The 25,762-nt window shown below is 42.7% G+C and overlaps 1 protein-coding gene across 2 annotated transcripts in view; it reads left to right on the top strand.

Moving 5' to 3' along the window:
* Positions 1–19,909, top strand: part of ptch1 (patched 1) — a 53,536-nt gene extending 33,627 nt beyond the window's left edge. For both annotated transcript variants that reach the window (XM_044196134.1, XM_044196133.1), the window contains exons 15-24: positions 626–935; positions 2,248–2,390; positions 6,792–6,975; positions 8,847–9,127; positions 11,352–11,489; positions 11,729–11,871; positions 15,895–15,994; positions 16,143–16,499; positions 16,603–17,152; positions 17,261–19,909. In XM_044196134.1, the coding sequence (XP_044052069.1) occupies positions 626–935; positions 2,248–2,390; positions 6,792–6,975; positions 8,847–9,127; positions 11,352–11,489; positions 11,729–11,871; positions 15,895–15,994; positions 16,143–16,499; positions 16,603–17,151 (2,205 nt within the window). In that variant the 3' untranslated portion in view covers position 17,152; positions 17,261–19,909. The remainder of the gene's footprint in view (positions 1–625; positions 936–2,247; positions 2,391–6,791; positions 6,976–8,846; positions 9,128–11,351; positions 11,490–11,728; positions 11,872–15,894; positions 15,995–16,142; positions 16,500–16,602; positions 17,153–17,260) is intronic.
* Positions 19,910–25,762: the final 5,853 nt, after the last annotated feature.

The following is a 25,762-nucleotide window of genomic DNA, read 5'->3' as shown; positions in this document are numbered from 1 at the left end:
AGACAGGTTGCTACAACCTAAACAAGCAGACAGTTGATCTAAACCACTTTATTTGGAGGTAAAAACAAAAAACATTGAACTAAAAATTTTAGTAATGGTTGGTAAACCTCATTGTACGGGAAAACTGTGATCACGCAGTAGGTCAAAGTTGAACCAGGAAGTCGGTCTGTAAACTCTGATGGAAACAGAATTTTTCTGTTTTCATAATATAATAATACTTTTACAGTTTGTCTTCGTTTTTTCTTCCGAATAAGTTTGGCTAACCTTGGAGTTTGTTTAAAACCCGTAAGATCATCTGACTGCTTGTGTTTCTTGCCGTGTCAGAGATCTTATAGCAATGTTACTGTTATAGTTACTTTAAAGGAAGTGCCTTGCTTAATTTTAAATGTAGATTTTCTTTGTTCTGGCAAGTTTTGTGAGCGATTCCTCCTGTGCATCTTTTGGAATATGTTGCTAAAATCCACCTTAGATTAGGCATTTTGACATTAGGCATACTTTTGCTCTTTACTCATTCAGAATATGTAACATGGTTTAAGCAGTAATTAGTGCAAGCTGAAGCTGTCCTGCTATCACTCTGTGCAGTGAAGTGAGTGATGAAGCTCCGTCTTTGTCCCTTTGTTTCCAGGTGGTTATGATTGTGCTGTTCCTCTGCCTGCTGGGAGTGAGTTTATACGGGACCACCCAGGTGAGGGATGGCCTGGAGTTGACGGATATCGTGCCCAGAGAGACCAGCGAGTACGACTTCATCGGCGCCCAGTTCAAGTTCTTCTCCTTCTACAACATGTATGTGGTGACGCAGCGGGCTGATTACGCCCAGAAACAGCCTCTGCTGTACCAGCTCCATCAGAGGTTCCACACTGTTCGCTATGTGCTGAAGGAGGACAACGGACAGCTGCCCCGCATGTGGCTTCACTACTTCAGGGACTGGCTGCAAGGTAAAATTAAGCTTGATATATAATTACCACCCCAACCAAACCCGAACTGAATTGGGTCACACCAAGGAAAAAACTCTCTTTGTCACTTTTTGACAATAAAGTGGGTCAGAAGCAGCAATATGATTCAGTCACTTAGATTTTAACCTAATACTGATGTCACAGATGATTTAGTTATTAATACCTCATTTAAAATCACTACTCAAGATAGTTTAGGCATGGGAATAATTTACTTTCTCATGAAACAGTTTTGAGATCATAATTTTCTTCTGTGTTTTGACATGAATCTGCAGGAAACAAGATGTTGGGCAGGAGTTCAGAAGTAGGTGGGATTGCAAAATGTGCACTGACAGTAGCCTGATTAAAATCACTTGTGTCTTCCATAAGTGGGGTTGATGGAGGAGGACAAAGTGGGAGGCCATATTTTTATACTTGGTCTTAGGCAATATACCGTATGTTACAGTAGAGTACTGCCAAAGGCTTTACTGCCAAAGGCTCTAACATACGGTTGCAAAAAAAAAGTTGCAGATGATGTTGGCAGTGAAAACTGATACTCAAATAAACTCATACATACTAGTACTCCTCATACTAGTTTTTATCACTACTCGAAAATCTTATATATTTGCCATATAACAAGCACTACACCACACTTTTAATTTCATGGGTCCCTAAATTAATTTTGTATGATGGCAGGATTCACTTTGGGAAGGGAAACAGCTCCTAATTCATTTTCAGTGAGGAAACGCACTCTAACGATAAAACACATTGTGTGAGCCTGTGTGTGAGCCGGCTGGGAACCACACAGAGAGTGTGTAGGTGAGAGAGAGAGAGAACTGTGTCTGATATTGCTCTCTGCAATGGTGATACAAATTGGAGCCAGACAGGCCAAGGAACGAGACCCAAAACAACATCTCCCACAGATGGACCACAGCATGGGCCTTGGGGGAGAGCCGAGAAGAGGGGAGTGATACACATATGGATTAGAGAGTGGTATAGAAAAGGAGACATATGTTACTCATATACTCCCTAATGATCGCTTTGAATCAAAAGCAGCAGATTTCAGGCTTTTGAAGTCTTGTTTGGTGGTTGAGAATGGAACCGAGTTATCATATTAAATCGATCAGGGTTATTATAGGGTTAGGGTTAGGTTGCAGTGTTGTTATGTTGTCTTGTACTGTGCTGAGTTGTTGTGTTGTGTTTTCTTGTGAACTGGGCTTTAGTAAGTGTGTTACAGAGGAAGAATGAAGATAACAGGGCATGTAACCTTTTCAAACATCCACATCTAACCAATCTGTCTTGTTGTGGTTTCCTGCAGGTCTCCAGCAGGCGTTTGACAAGGACTGGGAGGCCGGCCGCATCACCCTCAACAGCTACAGGAATGGCTCTGATGATGGCGTCCTGGCGTACAAGCTTTTGGTGCAGACAGGACGCAGAGACAAGCCCATCAACTTCAACCTGGTATGTTCAGGATTTTTAGCCCATGTCAGTTATTCCCATGATTAAAAGTGATTCAAAGTTAAAATATGAGGTAGTGTACGCAGACTGCATTTGAATGCAGACCATGCAGACTGTATTACATGGACTGCAATCTGAGGATAGATTTGAGAGATACTGACACCAGTGTCAAAGCTGTTTAGTCCTGTGTGTGCATGTTTATCTGTGTGTTTTGTTATGTGTGATTGGGGCCATAAGAGTCACACCGGCTTAAACAGTGTCTCTCTCTACCCATCCTTTTCTCTTTCCCTTTTCATCTTCTCTCTGTGATGACTTTCAGAGCCCAGGAATTTAAAGCTCTCACTGGGCTGCATCCTGCCTCTGAAAAACCTATTAACTCTTCATTTAAACCATTTGTTCCACTGATGTCTGTGTGATGCGCTTGCATGCCGGGCAGTGACAGTGAGATGTCTCCTCTTAGCATCAAGTTAGGTTATTATGTATGTTTTTTTTTTTTACTGATTATGGCTTGGAAGTATGTGCACTCTGGTTTGATAGAGAGATTACAACATTTTACTGCCCAGTGTTTTGAGTGCAGAACATTACTTTTTGGGTAGAACAGCACCTAGATTCATCACTAGTGCTGGCAGAGCCACAAGAAGACAGTGACATTGTGTTTCCAAAAGGTTCTGCCTGCACAGAAATTGGTGGAACTGTTGACATTGCACCTCAGCGGAAGTCAAAAGAAGGGGGAAAAAGTGATTTTACAACAGAGGTAGTTATCTTAATTATCTGCAAAACTCCAGTTCAGCTGTTGAAGTGAGCTCTGTCTCCAGTGTGGAAGTGGAGGGGTGTTTGACATCTAACAGTGACACAAGTCAAACTAGTGAGCAGCTAAGGTCTCAGAAGGAGGTCCAGAAAGGAACTTCAAATCGAGTCTTTTCTGTCAACAGAAAGATGCCAACCAGCTGATAATGAGAAAGAGTAAGGGAGAAGCAGGGGGAAATGAGGGGAAAGACTGTGTTTGTGGAGCCAAGGAACTTGCTCAGCTTCAACAGGGCATTGCACACTGTTTTTAGTTTAGTACCACCTCCAAAAAACAACATACATAGATGCATGACTGCATTCTTTGGCAGGAAACAGTGAAAACAGAAGATAAGGAACTGGTTAGATATCAAAACAAAATTCTTGGCCAGGATTTCTGCAAACCCCAAACACAAAACAAGCCATGTCCTTTTCAACACTGAGATCATTTTCCTCGAAGATAATTAACTTTAACATATAGCTGTGTTGTGTCATGTGTTTATTTATGTTTATAATTTGTGTTCAAGTCGTGCATGTCTACAGTGTGAAAGCCCCCCCCCCCGACTCATAGCTGTTTTTGGCTGTTTGTCTCATTGAGCTCCATTGCAGCAGCATACTGCTCTTTCCTTCTACTAGCCGGCAGGAAGCAGAGGCAGGCCTGGTGTGCGGCCCAGTGACATCACTTCCTGTGCCTGTGAGGGAAGTGTATTTGCCGTGAGGCGTGGGGGCCGCCAGCAGAGCTGCCTGGGCTTCCCGTGACAGCTTGAAGACATACAGTTGTTGCGTATCCCGCTGTTAAATTCAATCCAGATCCTCTGGAATCCGGCTCTCTTTCTTGCCCCCCCCCCAGTAACTCCTGCTCGCACTACCACTCTTCCTCCCTCCCTTTCCCTCCCTCCGTGCTCCACTGTGTCCTCTGTCAATGAGGGGAGCTGAAACACGTGGTTTCTTTGAGGCAGCTCTGTGTGTGCATTTGTATGTTTTGAGTGTGTGTTCTGCTTTCGTCTGTTGTGCGTGCACTTACAGCAGTAGCTGTTTTTTTGTCTCTCAAAATGAGGGCCAGATCTTTTCCAACCCTGGCAAATTGCAAAGCTAGATGTTTTATTTTGATATGCCACTCCATGGATCTGTGCAGAGGTGTTCTGCCTTTGATCTGGCGCTGCTAACATTTCTCTCTGTGCTGGATGACCATTCGTTCCTTATGGCCTTGTCTGGGAGTCATATGGAAACTGGTTGTTTGTGCATGCGTGTGTTTGTGTGTGTGTGTGTGTGTGTGTGGTTTCAAAATAAGGCAATAGAAAGATAAGCTTTGGAGAGTGAATATAGAAGGAGGTGGATATGGAGGGAAGGAGGAGGTGGAAAGTTTGAAAAGTGCTAAGGAAGTCCATGCTAACGCTATCAAGAGCTCTTTTCTTCTCAGGGCCGAGTTGGTCTGTGGCGCCGGGCATTCTGGGTACCCGTAGGGGTCAGGAGAAGCAAGTGTGAGCAACATTTGTACAGATGTTGTGTTATTTTTATAGCTCTACTCCATTTGCTGGGTGGCATTTCCTTCAGTGTTAACAACCAGGTTAACTGCACACAGACGTGCTTAGGGACTCCAGCCAATTTTTTTATTGTTACGCTAACTGAAGACATTTTTCCCTCCCTGCCCCCCCATCACAAAAAAACCCTACTCCTTTCTTCATCCACCTAACCCCCATGAGTTCAGCTGCACCCCCAAAACTCTCCCTGCCTCCATGAAGGATGGATTTATGGTTCCTAGAAGGGAGAGTGATGGAGCAGTGAGCATTAATGGTTTTACCTCTTAGGAGGTAGCAATGGTAGGTAACTCTCCACACGGGAGGGCGAGACAACCATTCTTTTCTATCTACTGACCACAGCCGTCACAGCAAATGACACAGACTGAAACAGAGCTTGGGAACAATCTGCAGCCAGACAGAAACACTCACAGAAACACAGCATGGGTTTGATCTTATTCATAGTGGGTGGATGTCAGGAGTTAAGCTACAGGCTAACAGAGACTTTGTAAAAAAAAATGTATCATCCAGCTCTGGTTTCTAAGACTGAGAGTGACTACAATGTAAAGGAATCCAAGCTAAGCAGTATTGATTTAATATAGTTAAAATAGTTTTGACAAAGTACCTTGGTATCAGTAATGTTAAGATATTTTGGGCCTGACCGTTTGTGCTTTCAATTTTTGGTTTGTGAACATAAACCAGAGTCTACAGCCTAGCAGATTTGGGAGGCTGTACTTAGGCACAAAGAAGACTTACATGCTGATGTTAAGCAGAAATAATGTGTACCATGTTCACAATTTTATTTTAGTGTGTTAGCATGCTAACATTTGCTAATTAGCAGGTATTTGGTTATAAACCAAAGTATTGGGCAAATTGAAATTTTAACCAGAGGATGGCAGTAGATGAAAAGTAAAAGGATCACCAAAGTTTTTTCAATTCACCCTGAGGGGGACATGAATGTCTGCATCATATTGCATAGCAATCCATCCAATGGAGAAATTTCACTCAAGACCAAAAATGTCAACCTCATGGTGGCACGAGAGGAAAATTTAAGGGATGACCAAAATCATTAGTATTTATCCTCTGAACACTGTGAATGTCTGCACCAATTTCATGGCAATCCATCCAATAGTTGTTGAGATATATTCAATCTAGATCAAAGTGGTAGACAGACCTACCGACAGAACAACAGACCGACATTGCTGTCCATAGAGCCATGCTGCTGTGATGGCCAAAAAACACTAATAATGTTGCTACTTATTAATTTTATTCAGCTGTCAAAAAAGTTCCAGAAGTCATAATATAGTCGTTAAGCAACAGTACAGTAACAAAAATGACAGATTAGAGTTAATCTCATACAACAAATATCAATATATTGGTACATTTCCAACCATTAGAATTAAGAGGACCCTGCAGCATGTTCATCTTCAGCAGCTGCTTCTTGACAGAAAAGTGCTGCAGAAATTTATTCAGAGTGGTCAGGACATTGGGCCTGAGGTTGGCCAGCCAATATCTACTGTATGTAAAGGGAGAAGCTGATTCAACATTTTCCATGTTTTAATGTGGCATGATAATTCTGGGAAGCTGTGATGAGAAGTACGGGAATTTTCAGAAAGGCAACCAGTGTTTGACTTGTTGATTTTTCTTTGGTTGGAAAGAGAGAGGGACTAATATTTGATTCTTATTTTGAAAGCTGCTCCGTTCTCTTGCACTCATGCGTATGTATAAATAAGCATTTCTGTGGTCAGCTCACCTGTAGAATGTTTTGGCTAAACATGTCCTATTTCCACAATAACTTTTTATGTCCAATGTGTACTTAACAGCTGCAATATGATTTCCTATGCAAGCTCCACATATGTTTTTTTTTTTATACCTTAATTGAACTTTTATTTGCTAATTATTTCATTTTCAAATTCTAAATTTGGCTTTGCCGAGTATAAATGTGAAGGACCTAATTTACCCCTCTAAAATGCGTCTGAATGACAATGTGTATGTGTCTGAAAGTTGTGTTTTAAGAGAATACAACAGAACAGAACTTAATTAGAACTTATTAAACAGAACTTATTGTACCATCATTAATTCATCTCCTTTCTGGGGTTTGCAGCTGACTCGTCAGAGGCTTGTGGATGCAGATGGCATCATCAACCCCGGGGCTTTCTACATCTACTTAACTGCCTGGGTCAGCAATGATCCTGTGGCGTACGCTGCCTCGCAGGCCAACATTCGCCCACACCCTCCTGAGTGGCTCCACGACCGTACTGACTCCATGCCCGAGACACGCCTCAGCAGTAAGTCATCATGCCATAAGTTCACAAAATATGCTAGAATTAAAACAGGACGCCTTATAGTGTAATGGAATGAAGTTTTGCTTCACCACAAAGGAAGGAAATTTCAATAATAATGTTGTTTGCTCCGACAAATGAAGCTAATTTGAAATATTGAAGATCATACCTTCTACACTGTACAGTTGAACAAATTGCATTTACTAACTGCTCACTGAAATTTTAAGCCAAACGTTTGTGGGGCTCATTGGTTTCAGCTACAACTTTTTTTAGGTTCCATAAGGCAGCTGCTACATGTGAGCAGTGTTTACCTCTTGCGGTTTGAGTTATTGCTCCTTGTCTGCCTCTTAGCTTTAAGTGAGGTAGTAGACTTTACTGTACCACTGCGGTGTGTGTGCATTTGTGTATGTGTTAGCTCAGGTTGCAAGGCTGAGGACCAAGACACGGCTCAGTGTGGTTCTTCTAATGGTGCCTGTGGTGAATGCTATAATCCTGGCTACCATGGGGCCCAAAAATTACACACACACACACACACACACACACACACACACACACACACACACACACACACACACACTATTAAAACTCAGTGACCCCAAACACTACACACACCCTGTTCTCATTTCCCTACCACACACACAGACTGTAACTCACATAAAAAAGTACAGTCATGTTGTTGTTTGATTCTAGCCTGTGATTTGGTACAAGTCAGGAAGTGCTCCACGGGGGAGGAAAATGATTGGATAACAAGGAGAAACTAGGTTTGGGTGGGAAGCACAATTGGATAACAAGCAGGAAGTCCTTTACAGGGAGAATATGATTGGATAAGCAGCGTGAAGTGCCTGGCTGTGCGGGAGCCCCCCGGAGCAGATCAGTGCTGGCCGAAAGCCAACTGGTGTCCTAATGGAAATTTATAGTTCAGAGATTATAATGGGCCAAACCATGTTAGCTAGTGCTCCTGTCTGACCCTGCAGGCACTGTATAATATACACACTCACACCAACACCAGACAGTCCAAAAACATGTATTTTTATAAGACAAAAGACAGTGAGATGCTAGATGTGGAGTTGCAGAGTAAATCTTTTGATCCTGCATCTGCAGCAATGTGTTGTTAATTATACTGCAAGAAAAAATCTGAATGAACACTCACACAGCACCAAATATGACTTCATAGCAGAGTGACAGGCAGGTATGCGTGTTTATGCATCTATATCATGCTTTATGTGGCTAAGTGCTAAGTTTAGGGTGTGGTAATGGCAGTGATTCTGACATTGTAATTACCGCGAATCAACGTTAGCTCTGACACTCTGCTGTGTCTGGAACTGATAGGCCCTCATTAGCCAGGCTGGGCCACAGACTGGCTGGGTTTGAGTCAATGGAGCTCTGTTTCACGCTGCTCCGCCCACCCCCTCCACACACACACACACACACACACACACACACACACACACACACACACACACTTGCCCACAGATGTAGCTACTCTTGGAACAAGGTTGGATTAGGGAGGGAAAGCCTTGATATTGGTGGTTTGGCTGAAGAGTCTAAAATGATTTCTGCAGATACACTAAATGATCAGAACCTAATGCTAGTTAATCAGAATAGACAAATATCATCTGCAGATGTCATCGTTGCCATTGTTGATTTATCTGATTACTTCCTTAATGCTCTTCAGTAATCTGTTTCTCAGAGTTGAAATTTCATGATCTTGCCAGGCTGTGTGGCCTCTGCTTCCAAGGCCCCAAAGTGCAAAATCATCATCAATCGCTGCATGGGGTCTAATAAAAATCATGTGGTGATCATAGTGAAAAAAAGACAAATTCTGTCCTTTTTTACTTTCAACAAATTTACCTCCCTCTTATTGTCTCTCCTTCCAGTCCCGGCTGCTGAGCCCATCGAATACGCACAGTTCCCCTTCTACCTCAACGGGCTCCGGGAGACGCCGCAGTTTGTGGAGGCCATCGAGAGCGTGCGGGCTATCTGCAGCAACTACAGCCGACAAGGCCTACCTTCCTATCCCAACGGCTACCCTTTCCTGTTCTGGGAACAGTATGTTAGTCTGCGCCACTGGCTCCTGTTGTCCATCAGTGTTGTACTTGCCTGCACCTTTCTGGTCTGTGCCCTCTTCCTACTCAACCCCTGGACCGCCGGCATCATCGTGAGTGTTGGAGAAAACGAGAGAAAATGGAGAAAATGGTTGATAATTACCAGAGAAACAGATATATATCCATAAACTACTGCAGACTGATTTTTGAGAAAGAACAAAAATTACCTGCTCAGTCTTTATCACCTACTTTTGATAAGCATAATATTTTTGCTGGTTTATAGGTTGGATTATGTTACAACAGCCCACTCCTTAACACAGAGAGGCAGAAACCCCAACTTTCAGTTATTAAAAAAATCCTGTCTCCTTCTCTCCTGCCTTTGTTTCCCAGTTTTTATGTGTGGTCCAGAAGGCATCTCAGAGTGGAGAGAGTTGGAGAGGATAGGGGGCTGCTGTGTGTTATTGTAGCCCCAGTCACCACTATTTATCTTGTGCTGTTTTGTTAGGGCCAGTGTGTTTAGTCTAGTCCAACACTTCCAGACACCAATGCTGATATAAATGGGGAGGGGACGCAAAGTTGCTCAGGCAACTTTCTCCCACTCTATCTTTCTCCCCTATAAAAAGTTAGATTTTATTTCGTCCTCTCCCCCTCCTCTCACAAGAGCAGTTTCCAAGGATACATGTAAACATGCATTCACATACACAGGCAAGCATGCAGACACACACTTTGAGCACACACGTAGATATGTATATACTCTCATGCATGCAGTATGAACGTAAAACACGCAGGTACATAATTCACACAGAAACAGAAACACATCCACAGAGAGCTCTGGTTTTTCTCTCTGGTGGGTTGTATTTTACGACAGGCAGTGGCCTGGCCACCCGAGCCCTTAAACAGGGAAGGAGGGGACTTCACGTTCATCCTTCAGGCTTTACTAGCAAGATCAAAAGACAAGTTATGGAGAGGCGTCAAGTTTAACCATTTGCTCTGTCCAGGACCAGACCACCGCCAGCCCTACAACGTCAAACCCTCAACCATAAGCCTTTTCAAAGCCTCTTAGCTATTTGCCATGAAATCACATAGACAGAGGCCTAGTTTAAACCTTGTGTCTTGTGTTTAGATTTATACAGATGTTTCTAATCCACTTGATATTGACTGCTGTTTAGAGATTGATCACTTGTGATCCAGTTTTGCTTCCTGTCCATGTTCTCGATTTGACATTTTGTTTTATCTGTGGGAAAACTGTGACTTAAAAGAAAAAAATTCAAGTATGTACTTCAAAATTTCGCCTGAGTTGTCTGTCACAGGATATCTAGAAGTACTAAGTTTACTAAGATCTTAAAAGACTAAAATAGCCAAGTCTAGTTGCAAGTTTAATTTCATGAAAGTCTCTGAATGTGAACAGGACCAAATGTTGGTCTGTCCACTTGTGATCAGATCACCCAAGATGCACTTGAGTATAAGGTGCAAACAGAGCCAGACACACACATACACCACCCACAAATAGCCCCTCGTGGACACTCGTGCACATACTCTGTGCTTGCTCATTGTATATGCACACACACACATACACTTACACACAGCTCCCTCTCCTGCCCACCTCAGCCCTCTTCAAAGGATTTGGGCCCCATGTAACCTGACACCTGTCAGCTGATAATGGCATTTACTCCCAGCTCCTGTCCCGTGCTGCACTGAAGCCTCCACACACACACACCAACACGCAAATATGTATGGTTACTACTTAACACATCTATAAGATAGAGCTACTCACACATCATCCTTATGTAGTATTGCCCCCTATCTGTCTTGTGTACATTGAAAGTCCAGGTCAACTGTACATTCACACAGCACATGCAGTGAATAATCATCATTATCTTCTTTATCATAGAACAATAAAGTAGAATATTAATACTTTATATTATTATAAAGTATTAATATTATAATTTATGGTCATTTCATCCACTATGCTTATGTCACTTTGGAAATGCACATTATAATGCTAGGTTGATTGCCATTTTTTTGTTGAAAAACCTGCAGAAACCACTTGAAACCATTTATTTTCTCCAAAAAGAAGACAGCGATGTTCAGGAAAATAAAATTCAACATCTTGTAAGAAATATGGGTATTTTTCCTTAAAAACAGTAAAATCTGTAACTATGAGATTAACCACACAAACACAATTTTTTTTAAATTTTGGATACTGCATGTGGCTCCATTCAGCCTGAACCTAACCCATTTCTGTCCTGTCCTGTGTTTGATTAAACATATAAATTCACAGAACACAATCAGATCTACCACCTTCCTCTCTAACAGAAAATCCACCTTTCCCTTCAGGTGTTGGTGCTTTCTCTCATGACTGTGGAGCTGTTCGGCATCATGGGGCTGATGGGAATCAAGCTGAGTGCTGTCCCTGTGGTCATTCTCATCGCCTCTGTGGGCATTGGAGTGGAGTTCACCGTCCATGTGGCCCTGGTAGGCATACACATACTGAATAAAACAAAAAATAATAATATTCAATATTCATATTCATTCATCTTAAATGCTATAGTATAAATTGTTGGAACATTTTTTTTAGCTCCCAGGAATGGTGAAATGTTTATTGTTGAATAATCTCAATAATTAAAGTCCTCACTAATATCATCATCACTACAAACATTTAAGTTTATGACTATTATTATTATTATTATTATGTTTTTGTGTATGTGTTGTAGGCATTCCTGACAGCCATAGGGGATCGTCACAAGCGGGTAGTGTTGGCATTGGAGCACATGTTTGCTCCGGTGCTCGATGGGGCCTTTTCCACCTTATTAGGTGTCCTAATGCTCGCTGGCTCTGAGTTCGACTTTATCGTCAGGTGAGTACAAAAGTCAAACCTTGATGAAAAAAATGCCACATTCATTATTAGCCGAACATATAAGCACACTGGACTGCACATTCAAAGGTTACTGTATGGTGTCTATGTGGCGTCAGTAGACCGTTGAGACCGTGCCTCAACCTGTATGTCACACAGGAATCTACCTGAGACACCAATCATGCATGAAGGCTCTTTGCTTTCCTCCTCCGTTCCCTCTCTCAATCTCTTTCTTGTCTTCCACCCACATCTCCCTTTCCTATTCCTTCTCTGTAAACCTCATCCAGTGACATACCTGGGGGGGGGTCAATTTCTGGGTGCTTGCTCTCCAAGAAACTTCATAAACAAGGCCTTTATCTTTCTCCACCCTCCTCTCCCCTTGTCTTTTCTTTCATCCTCTTCTTCTCCCCCTTTGCATCTCTGACATTTTAGGGGAAACCAGGGGAAGGATGGAGAGTTGAAGGTCAGGAAAAGGAGGAGGAGGAGGGCTAGGAGAGAGTAGATGGAGAAGCAGAGGGAAACAAAGTGAAAGAGAGTGAGGGGAGAGAGAGGGAGAGCAGGAAAGTCCTCTGGCTTTTGTAATCTCCTTCAGCTAGTTTAACTGCCCTCGCTAGACATTTACAAGCATGGGAAGGAGTAACAGAGTGGGGGGCAAGAAGGCAGTTGTGGAAAGACAGGAGAAGTGGAAATTAAAACTGACACACTGTGGGGGCTCTGTGTCGGACAGAAAGGTAGCGACCAGCCGCCATACAAGGGAGGAAAATTGATGATTCTGTACATTCTCGAGCCTGGAGTATTATGAGAAGCAAACTCGGTGAATAATTTTAAAGTAGCTGAGGTAGCTGTATACTTTGGTTGACATGCTCTTTTAAAGGAGCAGTGTGTAGGATTTAGTGGCATCTAGTGGTGAAATTGCAGTTTGCAACTGTTTGAATACTGCTCGCCTCACCCTCCCCTCCCAAGTATGTAGGAGAAACTACAGTGGACCCGTTCCCTATGTAGATAAAAATGGCTTATTTTAAGATAATGAAGACACAGGTGATTATACACTGATAAAAACATACTTTTGAATATTATACTCCATTTCTGCCAATAGATCCTCCTAAATGTTACACACTAGTCCTTCAAGAAAAGGGAGCACTGAAGTCCATGTGATCTGCAAGTACCCAAACTCTGTCATGTGCACAGGCCTGTGCTCATGCATGCGCACCCACACAATCACACATAGTCCACCTCATGTACACACACACCTACCAACCTGCTCTCTGACCTTGTAATCATGGGGGTCAATGATGGCATGCCTGCCAGTGAGTGCACACACAGATACACACTCAGAGAGACACGTACAAACAGACACATACACACACAAACACAGGAAAGCCTATAGACCATCTCTTCTCATCTCCAGTGGTGTGCTCTGGTTTCTGGCTCATACCCAGGCCTCCATTTAAAGGTTCTGCTGTTGTCTGAGCAAACAAAGCAGCAGCCCAAGACGGTGCAATAACAACAGGCCCGGCTCGTATTTTTCTGCTTGCGACGAAAGAAATGTTTCCCTGACTTTCCCCATCAGCCCTGTGAATGTTTTCACTCTAAACAGCCCAATGGGGCACTGAGCCTGGTATGTGGGCTGCACGCATGCATGTGTGTGCATATATGTGTGTCCAAAGATGACGTGGCATTTACCCCTCCTGGTGTGTATGGAAATGCTAATCGTAGTGATGACATAGTTATTTCTGTTCTACTTACATAAACAGTTATGATAATAAAAGCAGATGAAGGATGTGTGGGTGGGCTTTAAAAACTGTATATTTATGATGTGTGTGTGTGTGTGTGTGTGTGTGTGTGTGTGTGTGTGTGTGTATAGAGCTTTACCAGAGAGCAAGTCAATGGTCATAGGTACTTGCTTGCAATGCCCATTTACTTCCAAGGGCTCCAAGTTTGAAATTGAATTTGGCATGTTCTCAAACGTTGTTGAACATTGGACTTTGGGAAGAAGTGCCAGTATTCACTGCCATTGGAGTCCGTATTCAGTGTACTGCTGGCTTAACACTACCACTCAGAGCATGCAGTCCTGTCCTCAGGTTACATCAATGTACCTGCAACAACAATGAATAAAAATAACACTAGCTGGTCTCATCCTTGTGGGTTGCACGTGGGAAATGTTTCACCAAGTTACTTCATCTGTCTGCAGGCTAGATCTGGCTCTGCTCTGATTTTTTTTTTACTGTCTCAGCTTCCCTGTTCCCCGAGAGTAAACTGAAGTGAGAAAATGAAAGAGTGATTCCTGTGGTATGAAACTGCTTGTGAAAATGGGAGACAACATACAGTATATCAAGGCTCATTAAAACACTACAGACTAGAGCTTATCAATTTTATATAATGATGCATTTAGGGTCATTTTTCTATAAACTGAATTTATTATGTTTTGGAATATAACTCACATGGAATAGTTTAGTGTGGAACAGCAGAAGTCTGTGTCCAAACCAGCACTCCCAAATTGTCATTAGAGCATTTTGCATATTTAGTAAGTTTCCATCCTGTTTCACAGTCAAAGACAGTGTACCAGTATTGTGAAGGTGAGGCCGCCCATGCTGGATAGACAAGAACCAGCTCTCCTCACTTGTGGTTCCTCTGTACAATGCCTGCCTTCCTGCACACACACACACACACACACACACACACACACACACACACATATTAGTTATGAGTGTGCATTCAGTTTGAGGCCCAGCTGCGTAGCATACCAGTGCATCTACACTTCATACACAAACACACACACACACACACACACACACACACACACACACATACACACACAAACAGAATAGTCAAGAGTCAGGCGAAGGGGTTCATAGTTCATCAGTGTGTGCCTGATAACCTGAGAGCTTTCACTGGAGAACCAAGTGACAAGGAAAGCCTTCCCTAATGAAGGGAGCTGGATTGGAGAGAGAGGGCTCTTTAGAGTGGAGATTGGGGGGTTTTACCTGATACATTGGAGATTTAATTAGACGGAGGGGATTGTGGAGTGGCCGGGAATTTCACAGGGGCTTAGCTGGAAATAAGGGAGAGAGAAGTGAGGCAGAGAAGAGAGAGAAAGAAATAAAAGAGAGGGAGAGAGTCCAGGGAGGGGTGGTGCTCTGAGGGTCCCCTTCTCTTCTTCCTAGACCAAATTGTTTAAATTCTATACCCTTCACTTATTTGTTTGCTTTCTCCTCTCTCTTTTCTAGAGCCGGAGAGGAGAGAGAGGCCCCTGTCCGCTTGTGCCCCCCACCCCCCAACGTTCCCCTCACTCGCCTCTCCTCCCCCCTTTTTACCCTCCCCTACCCCTTCCCCCCTCCCTTCACATTCCTCACTGCTTTGTTTTCTCCATGTTTGCTTATACACCACACACCCAAGAGAGAATACCCTTGCCCCCAATAACCACCCCCCTTCTTTTTTTTCTTTCCTCCCGTGCCTTTGAATTAACCAGCTCTGGCTAATTATGCTTCCTCTTTCTTTTCTCTCTGCGGCTTCTTTAAGACTAACCCTCTTTGGCAGGACTTAGAAACACACAAGGTACATTTCTGTTTTGCTCCTCAAAACCACAGTGTATGCCTGCCTGTCTGTGGGGGGTTTATATATGTGTGTGTGTTTGGGGAGTGGCCGGGTGTCTTTGTTGAAGTATTATTTCGGGCATGTGTGATGGTTGATCTTGCACATGTCTCCCCACGTCTAAACCTCTGTGGTTTGCACAGGTATTTTCTTTGTTTCTTCGCCTGCTCAGTTTCTCCTCGTCTGTCTGCGTTGGTCTGAGCACCTCTTTTTTTTTTCAGTCATGAACTTTCCCCATTTTGAAGTGGTCTTGTTCGCGATAACTGGCATTTTTAGTAAATGTTTGTTGCATCACAGCTGAAGCGAGAGGAAAAATTGATGTTTTGCATGCAGTGTGTTTTATCCTTACATGTTGCATTTTGTTAAATTATTCCTGAGATTAAAGTTTATTCCCTATGTTCAACTACTTTTGTGTGTGTCTGTGGTGTGTTGCAGGTATTTTTTTGCAGTGTTGGCCATACTAACAGTTCTTGGAGTACTAAATGGACTGGTCCTTCTTCCAGTATTACTGTCATACTTTGGGCCCTATCCAGAGGTAAGATCCCAAAAAATACTGCAAGATGGAATCTAAGTTGACTAGAAAAAGTGGCAATTTTTTTCACTCAAAAGTGTTTCTTTAGCTGGTGATACAAGGGCGAGTCACTCACTGCTGCCTCCTCACCTTCTATCTTCGCACCACTCAGGTGTCTCCAGTTGATGGTCGTAGCAGGTTACCCACCCCATCTCCAGAGGCCCCTCCTCACGTGGTCCACTTCTCAGTTCGTCCTCACCACACCACCGCGGCCACCACCACCTCTGGTGCAGCTTCAGACTCTTCTGACTCAGAGTACAGCTCTAACACCACAGTGTCCGGTATTAGCCAGGAGCTGCAGAACTACAACCTGCCCTCACACAGAAGACAAACTCGACCAGAGGACCAGCAGTACCACCTCCAGACCTGCAGGGGCAGAGCAGCCAGGACAGAGGAGCAAAGGAGAGCAGGATCAGGGCGTAGGCGTTCAGCCAGACAGCCTGACCCTCCTTCCTATACCATATCTTCGGTAATAAAATATCCCCCATTAAGTTGCATGTATGATTCTCTAATTGCAGATTTTCTCGTTTCTTACATCATAGAAATTAATATCTTTTTGTCTTGCTCTACAGTCTGTCTCCTCTCAGGGTTGTGATTCTGGGCCCCAGCTTGGGGCTACTCAGCGTAACAACAGCAGGGACCCCAAGAGCCAGCGGCACTGGCAGGCCCCACCCCCAGCCCGCCCGCGCATGGACGCTTTTGAAACTGCTACTGAGGCTGGGGTCCATTATGGCTCACACAGCCATAGAGAACACTCAGCAGGCCACAGAGCCCGCTCTTCCCACAACTCACATCCTAATCATCACCTCCCGCATCACCACCCCAATCCCTCCCCATATTGCCAACCCATCACTACGGTAACAGCGTCAGCCTCCGTCACTGTCGCCGTCCACCCAGCCCCCTTGTCCAACCAGAGCCCCCCCACTTCCTCTTACCCAGGATACACTGCAACGGACAGTTACTGCCCATCAGGGCCGGAGGAGCCGCAGCCTGCCTTCCAGGACCCACATGTGCCACTGGACACCCAGACAGGGGCCAGAGGAGTCAAGGTGGAGGCCATGGAGCTCCAAGATTTGGAGTTTGAGGCAGCTGAGAGCAGCAGTGGCAGACGGGCCAGCTGAGGTGGGCTTTCAACTACTTCAGAAGATCCATATGTAGTAGAACTGTCGTTTTTAGAAAAGATTGTTTCAGAATAAAGTACTGACATTACAGTCTCCTTTTTGTTTCCAGTTGTGGAGAACGAAAGTACAACGGCCAAAGATGGACTCCTCTGTATTACTAAGCAGCTGACCCGGCCTGGCCCAGCCCAACCCAACATAGCACGGCCCGGCTCGCCTCTGGCCCTAAGCAGCAAGAAACTTGCCAGTGTTGCCGTCATGGTGCTCATTCTTACTGTAACCCAGTCGACTATTGTCTTAGATATTTCTATCTATATTTAAAAGATGTATACATATGTAAATATGAACAAAAAGTAGCTATAATTTTAGGAGCTGTACAACTCCTCATGTTAACAGACTGGGGCTGCCATTTTATATTGTGTGTGTGTGTGTGTGTGTAAATGTGTGAGTGTGTATGAGAGAGATAGATCTCTGATTACTGTTCACTCATCTGTGGATCTGTGCCATTAGGAAGCTTCATCTAGACAAAAATACCTGTCAGCATTCACTGTTGCTGCTCAAAATATTTTTTTAAATAATATACATTTATAACTCTATGCAAATGTCTCTTTAAACAAAAGAAGTGATCTGTCTACGTGTGTGTGTGTGTGTGTGTGTGACGTGCAAGTGTGTGTAGCAGTTTTGTGTAGGGCTGTGTGATGTGAAACAGCCCCATTATTTTCTGGCTTATACATCAGATGCATCCTCAGAACAGACTAACATTTACACTCATTTAAAACATGAGGGAAATTGTTAGAATTATCAAACAGGGCTATGGTTTATATGTGTGTGTGCGTTTTACGTGTGTGTGTTTATTATTGTATAAAGGTACGCATGTTAAACTATTAATTTTATCACAAACCTGTGGTAGTTATGAAACAATTACTGTTTAACTCGACACGCTATGCGTGCTATTTAAGACGAGCAGATATGAAGAAATTTTAAAAGCTGTTTTTTGTTTTGGTTTGTTTCGTTCTTTTAGTTATCGCCTCTGCATTGGAACCTGTTTCTGCTCTCAGCTTTGTATCACTGTCTGTTAGGCTGCTCTCTGGTCGTATTTTACTGTAAGAGGTTATGTATTGTTTAACCCTAGCAGGCTCAAAACAGGTTCTGTCTTGTATACTGACATACGAGCAGTAAACCCACCTCAGAATCTGCCATTACAGGGACATTCACATTACTGATTCTGGAACAGGGTCAACACGGGGCACTAACTCTGCACCCTAAGTGGCTGTGTCTAGCGGATAAGCTAAAGCTCAGACTGTATACTGTACAACCTGATACAACATGGCACTTGACTGCATTTAAACTTCATTCACAGGAATATCTCGCCTCAAGTAGCTCTTTATTTCTGTCCAACCAATAAGCTAGCCCATGCAGCCTGCTAAGGGCTAAGCCCTATATGGCCTGACAATGTGTGTCTCAATGTATACATGTGTATAAACACTTATGTGTGTGGTAGTCCATCCTCCAACTCTGTCCCAGCTCTCCTTTAGTGACAGTAAAGACAACTGGCCCCAATTTGGCCTCAGCCATCCCCACTTACCTCAGCTAATAAAGATCCACAACAAAATGCCATGACACTAATTGGACGTCCCCCCTCACCTGCCAAATGGCACAGCCCAGAGCCTCAGGGGTCAGAGTTTACACTGCCAGCCCCCCTCTCTACCAGCAATGGCCAGTTTATATCTGCATGTGTGTCTGTCAGCATGCATACCTGTAAACCCCCCCCCACTCCATTCCAGACCCCGTCTCTCACCTCCTCTAAACTTTAGTTTTACACTCTCACTTCCTGTTGAACACATGTAGCTCTTCCCAGAGTTCTTTGCAATTTTCCTCCTTCTGTCCACCATACTATGTCAGCTGCTTGCATGAAATGGGTATTCTTCTGTTTGTTTTTTTCGTTTTGTTTTCTCCCAATGTCACATTGGCAGTAGCGGAGAGAATCATAGGTGGCAACTATTTTATTCATTTTTAAATGTTTTTTGTTTGTTTTTGTTTTCAACGTTCAATTGCGATATTTATATTTTTGTAATATAAAATATGTTGTTATTTTCTTTCATTATTGTCGTGATGCCAGTGGATAACAAATGCAGGGATTTTTATGTCTATTGAAAAAAAACACTATTACAGTTTAATGTTTTTACATTAATGGAGTTTGATCTGTATAAAGTGCTTACTAATGTTAAATAGGAAAAAAAGAGTATATAACATTTTACACTACAGGTCTCATCATAGCTCTTAGAGGATTTTAAAAGGAAAAAAAAAATCAGTGGTTCTTCCAGACTGCCATTTTGGTCTTGGTTGGCGTTGATGTATGCTGTTTTCAGTTACAAAGATAAATGTATGCCATATAATTTATTTATATGAAAATTTATTTTTGTAGTGTACATAGTAGTTGTCAAGGTATTTGACAGAAGTATATTTTTAAAGAGTTTATATGTAATGCTATACCATAACAGAAAAAAACCTTAAGGTGCACACTTTCACTGCTAACTGTCTTGTGAGACAACATCAACACCTCCCCTTCAGTATTATGTTCCAATCCTTGGAGAGAGACAGCTGTTTCTATGGGTTTGTCAAAGGCTAGCCATGAAAGTAGAAAATTGTACTAGCTCTCTTAATATTAATGTTCAAACACTGATAGAATTCTAACAAATAAAAATATTATAACTTATTTGTCTCTTTGTTCATAACTTTAATAAATGGAAACATAAAAAGATTGCTTTGGTCTCACCGTGAGTTGATTGTTTCAAAAGGGTGTTGTGCTTAAAAGAATTGTTTGTTTGACATTTTGGGAAATACACTTATTCGCTTTCTTGCACAGAGTTAGAAGATTGATACACTCTCATGTCTCCATGGTAAATATAAAGCTACAGCTAGCAGCGGGTTAGCTTAGCTTAGCACAAAGACTGGAAACAGGGGAAACACCTAGCCTGGCTCTGTTCAAAGTTAAAATAAATCTGCCTACCAGCATCTCTAAAGCTCACTAATTAACATGCAATATCTTGTTTGTTTAATCCGTGGGATTACCATGTATAAAAATTACACATTGCGATCAAACTGCACTTAATACTTCAGGGGCTTTTTTCAGATTCAACAAACAAGATGCAACACTTGAGAGATGCTGGTAGGTGGGTTTTGTTACCTTTGCTACCTGTTACCTAGCCAAGCTAGCTCTTTCCCCCTGCTTCCAGTCTTTGTGCTAAACTAAGCAAAGTGGCTGCTGTCAGTACCTTCGTATTTACCATGCTATCTTGTCATGTAACTCTGCAAAAAAGCAAATAAGCATATTTCCCAAAATATTAAACTATTCCTTGAATTTCTGATTTCAAATTCCACATACTACTTACACACCTTCTGTAACTCTCTTTAATGAATAGTTTTTAATGAAATAAATGGTTTTCACGCTGTTTTAGTGACAGCCAGACACTACAAACATGACCTCCATGCAATTCAAAATATTTCTTGTATTCCCTATTAAGCATAGCAACAGGTAAACCTGACCTCTCTTCTCCCACCTCCATTCCCTCCCTCCATCCTGTCGTGCTGTGTAAAACTCTGACATCTGGTATGGAGCCCTGTAGCCCTCCCCAACAGCCCACCCAGCTCCGCCCCTGCACCCACCACCTCCACTCCCTGTTCCATATGATTTTGATTGACAGCTTTATAGACTGCAAGGAAATTGGTTGTAGTTACAATACAGTTGGACTGTTCGGAGTAATGAAAAAGGGCATGTGGCCTTGAGCTTGCTGCACTGATGGTGAGAGAGTGAGATCGCCTTGTCAACTGCATGGGTGACAGCCATTTATTCTCATACTCGAGGGTTGTAAGAGAAAGTTTTAGACTCACCACCATGCAGGAAACATCCTAAAACTAAATCCAAAACTAAAGCACTTTGATCAAAATACAATTACACCTTATGTATTGCAATATATTTCTGCAATGTAGTTGGATACTGTTTTGCAAATATCTAGCTGTGTCCTTTCTGTTGTCCCTAACTACAAATAGAGGATCAGTTTTCCCAAGCCACAATCTCAACCTGAACCTCAAGGAGGCTCAGGAACTCACTGACCCTGGGTCAGCGGTTAGAGGCAAGCAGTAGGCATGTAATTACCTTTTAAAGCCAATAAAGGCACACTACTCTGCTGTGTGCTATACAACCAGTGCAAAGAAGCAGACTGACATGACAAATGACAGGGTGTGTTTGGAAAGCTGGGTGGCAGGGTGTTGTGTGTCATGTTTTGAACTTTTCAAACTGGACTTGACATTTTTAGCCTGTTGCTCGATGAGAACAAGAGCAAAGGTAGAGACTGATCTTAATGTGGCAGTCAAAAAGCAAATTTAGGATGGATAACAGTGGATAACAGAGTTTGGAAAATTGCTGAAAGGTGAAATATCTGTGACCACCCCATGGTTGTTTGTGGGTCACATGGTTCATTGAGTTATAATGTTGTTAAGGTCTCTTTCACCAGTACCCCCCTCTTTTGCTGGACCCTGGGTCACCAAACCAACAGCCCCCCTCCTCTGGCCCTGCCTTACCCTTTAGCCCTCCTCACCTCTAGCCTTCTCACAAACACATATATGCACCCATGCACACACACTCAGAGTTGCCCTCAGAGGTTGAACTGCACATATTGTGAAGAGTGCTTCAATGAACATAACAAGCTCCAGATTGTTAATGAATTAGTGTTTCCTGTACCTGTTCTCCAACAGAAAGGGGGCAGAAAGATGGAGGGAGGACAAAAGAGGACGAGAGAGAAGGCAATTCCTTCACTCCTGGACTAATGGACTGTTCCGCCATGGCTCTTTACCCAGACTGGGTGACAATGGAGCGGATACATGCTAAATAACAAAGCTTTTTTCATTCTTCTTTCATTCATTCATTTCTTTTCTTATTTTCCTTGCTTTCTTATCTCAAACCTACATGTGCAAAGGGAATTATACAAAAAGGAATTATTAATTCTTCTGTTCCAGTCCTTCTTTTCCATCCATCTGTCCCTCCCTCTCCCTCTTTCCATCCCTCACTCCTTCCCTGAAAGGCTTGTCCATCATCACCTGCCGGCAGCGCTAAATCCTCCAAGTGTATACTCTCCTCTACATGAGTGATTGCTCTGTTGACATGACTGTATAGGACACACGCAAACATACACACATTCACTCCTGCCTGATCCAGGGCCAGATTTACACATTCTTTATGAAAACTGAGTTTAAGAATAAATCTGCAGGAAGCATCACATGGTGTGTTGATACGACTCCAGATGACGAATGGGGGGTTTACCGTTGAGGCCTCATGGACACCTTGAAAACCATTCAACTTTGGACTCGTGTTTGCTTCTGTGTGTGTCTGTGTCCAATATTGTGCGTACAAACAAGTACTGTTTGCCAGATTTACGTCAAAGTCACTGGAGGTTTCCAAATGCCAGACTTGAGTGACAGCAAATGAATGCAGAGTGAATAAGAACTGTATGTCTCAGATTGTAAATATTAGCCTGATCATACCTGTAATGACTTTACATTTAAGGGCTAAACATTAAGACAACAACAAATCATTACTTTTAAAAATTGGTGCCAGTAGTGTAGTTTTCCTTTGAAAGACATATGGCTGGCATTTTTTGTATTTAAACCTAAACTTTGCTGTTTTATCACTTTAATGGTAATCATGTGAAAAGAAAAGAAATGGTTCAACATTTTTGGAAATACACTTTCTAGCCGAGATTTCGATGAGAAGGTCGACACCACTCACACATCTGTGTGCTATATGAAACTAGAGCCAGGAGATGGTTAGCTTAGCTTAGCATAAAGACTGAAAACAGCAGGAAATAGTTAGCCTGGCTCTGTCCGAAGATAACAAAATCTTGATGGCATGTGGCATGTCTCTACAGAGGCTCTAACGTCATAACAAAGCATTTTTCTCTTCTGTTCTGTTCTATTCTGTCAGCAGTTTCAAGGTGGGTGGTTTTGGGCGGGTGTTGGTGCTGATGTTCAGTCCCACCCAGGGACCAGTTTGACTTGGCTGGCTGTTTTATCTCCCACAGAGGGATCTTCCTACAAGACTGTTCCAGAAGAATGTGAGGTCCAAGTCCCCAGTGGCCAGACTTATAAGCTCAGCGCAGTTCTGCAGGCTGCATTGGTGAATAACAAGAAAATAGCCCATTGAGAATGACATGTGAGAAATATGCTTGTAATTTAACATATTGGAGAGAGCAGTGATGCATGGTTGTCAGGATACAAATTTTGAGTATACTGTATATCTGTGCTGGGTTTGCTAGTGTTGCAAGTAGGACTCCAGCATCTGTCGTCTCCTCTCTTTCGCTCTCTTTCTCTTAATTTCTCTTAGTTTGTATGTCTGAGAGTGATTTAAGTTGGAATTAATCTTTTTGAAATCAGATGTCTAATGATCAGAGAAGATTAGAGTGTTAAGTGGATGGATTGTGAAAGAAATTATCATTGGGGAGGGAGGAGGTGTTTAGAGAAAGTTGTCAAATTGGAAGTTGCCTTTGACATACAGTAAGTGTGCACTTGTATACGTTTTATACGTTTATATTTTAACTATTTACATGACAAAACAACAGTTACACTTACTGAATCCTCAAAAAGCATAGCTCCAGGGATGGCAATGTCAGTCTGTCAGTCACTCGGTTGGTCCACCATTTTGGTCCAGACTGAAATATTTCAACAACTTTTACAGGGATTGCCATTAAATTTTGTACAGAGATGTCCACAGAGGATGAATCTCAATTACTTTGGTGATCCTCTGACTTTCCTCTAGCACAATGGGCTGGTCAACGTTTTCACTTATCTGGCGAAATGTATACCAGATGGATTGGCACAAAATTTGGTACAGACATTCATGGTTCCCAGGTGATGTATCCTACTGACTTTAGTGATCCTCTGACTTTTCCTCTAGCACCACCATGAGGTTCACAATTTTGAGTGACATGTCTCGACAACTTTGGTTTGGATGGGTTGCGATGAAATGTTGTACACGCGTTTGTGTCCTCCTCAGGATGAATTGTAATGCCTTTGGTGATGCCTTTCAATCTAAATTTCAGTTTGTCCTTGTGTTTGATTTACGACCAAATAACCTGCAAAACTAACGACAATCCCCATCAGCCTCAGCTGTACTGTAGTGCTAATTCGCAAATGTTAGCATGCTAACATGCTAAACTGAGATGGTGAACATGGTAAACATTATACCTGCTTTACATCAAAATGTTAGCATGCTGACCTTAACATTAAGCTCAACCTCATATAGCTGCTAGCATGGCTGTAGACTCAGACTTAGTCTTGTTCTTATATTGAAGACTAATATTCTACTTGAGGTTGCATTCCAAAATGGATATATAACATTTTGAATCAGAACTATTTTTTCATAGCCAAGCGTTATTTCATTGAAAGTTCTCTACAAAACCTTTAGTTGAACACATTTTCTTACACACTACTACTACAGCTCTCCAAGAATCCTGCGAAAGAAGTAAGAGGGAGGGAAGAGGGAGACAGAGCAGCGTAGAGGTCCAAGACAGCAAGGGAACCACATCCAATTCTTAGAAACAGCTGACATGATTCACTATGCATTCAGCAGCGTTCAAAGGCTTCTGCTGCAAGAGAGGTCGACCAACAGAGCCAAAGATTGTATCTCTCTCATAGTCTGCAGTAAAAAGCTAAAGAAATTTGCCAAGATTATTATTACTGTTGGCTGTTGTCGCTGCATTCAGACAACATTAAACAAAACGCTGATGTGCAATCATTTGTAGTAATTTTCTTCAACTTTCACAGCCTCATATTTCTTTTGCGCGTTGCAGATTCAGACCACCCTACTCAAGCTTCAGATCTAAGGTCTGCAACAAGTAGGTTCATTTCAATATAGAAAAGAGGAAATTTACTTTGCCACGGATGGATAGAAAGAGAGTGAGAGAGAATAAAGTAAAAGGTGTAATCAAGTCAGAGAAAACAGGCAGAAAACAGATTGGGAGTAAAGACAGATGGAAAATGGAAGGAGGAAGAGAGTGAAAGGGGGTTGGAGGATGGTTGATGGTGGATGGGAGTAGCCGTATGAGAGTAATTATAATGACTGATGTTGTTTACTCCCATTTCCCCTCGCATCATTTATTCTGTGGAGGTGGAAAACCCACCCACTCTTTCTTTGCGTTACAGACGAGTGCTACGGAGTGGTGCCAAGCCATGTCATAATCTCTCCTCTTTCACTAATACTGGAAGCATTTATCCTGCCCTTGTCTTCTCTCTTTCCCCCCTCCTTCACTTATTTTGCTTCCACCGGACTTCTCTCTTTTTGTCTTCTTTACTTTCCGTTTGTCCATGTCACTACCCTTTTCTCTTCCAGCTCGCTCTTTCCGTTCTTTTGTTTTCATTACTGCTGTGTTGACACGGCTGTGTGTGACTGCTGTGATTGGGCCGAGCACATGTAAGATGTTAGCATGATGTACGGCCGTTTACACTGAAGATGACAAACTGAGGTTGGATGCTGTCATCTTTTCTTCCTTTTGTTTAATGTAGGCCTGGTGGCATGCACGCACACACACACACCAGATGAGCACACGCCACCCACCTCTTT

Source organism: Siniperca chuatsi, linkage group LG5, assembly GCF_020085105.1.
Source record: "Siniperca chuatsi isolate FFG_IHB_CAS linkage group LG5, ASM2008510v1, whole genome shotgun sequence".
NCBI lineage: Eukaryota > Metazoa > Chordata > Actinopteri > Centrarchiformes > Sinipercidae > Siniperca > Siniperca chuatsi.
The sequence above is the reverse complement of the archived record's forward strand: the minus strand, read 5'-3'. Positions and strand labels throughout refer to the sequence as shown.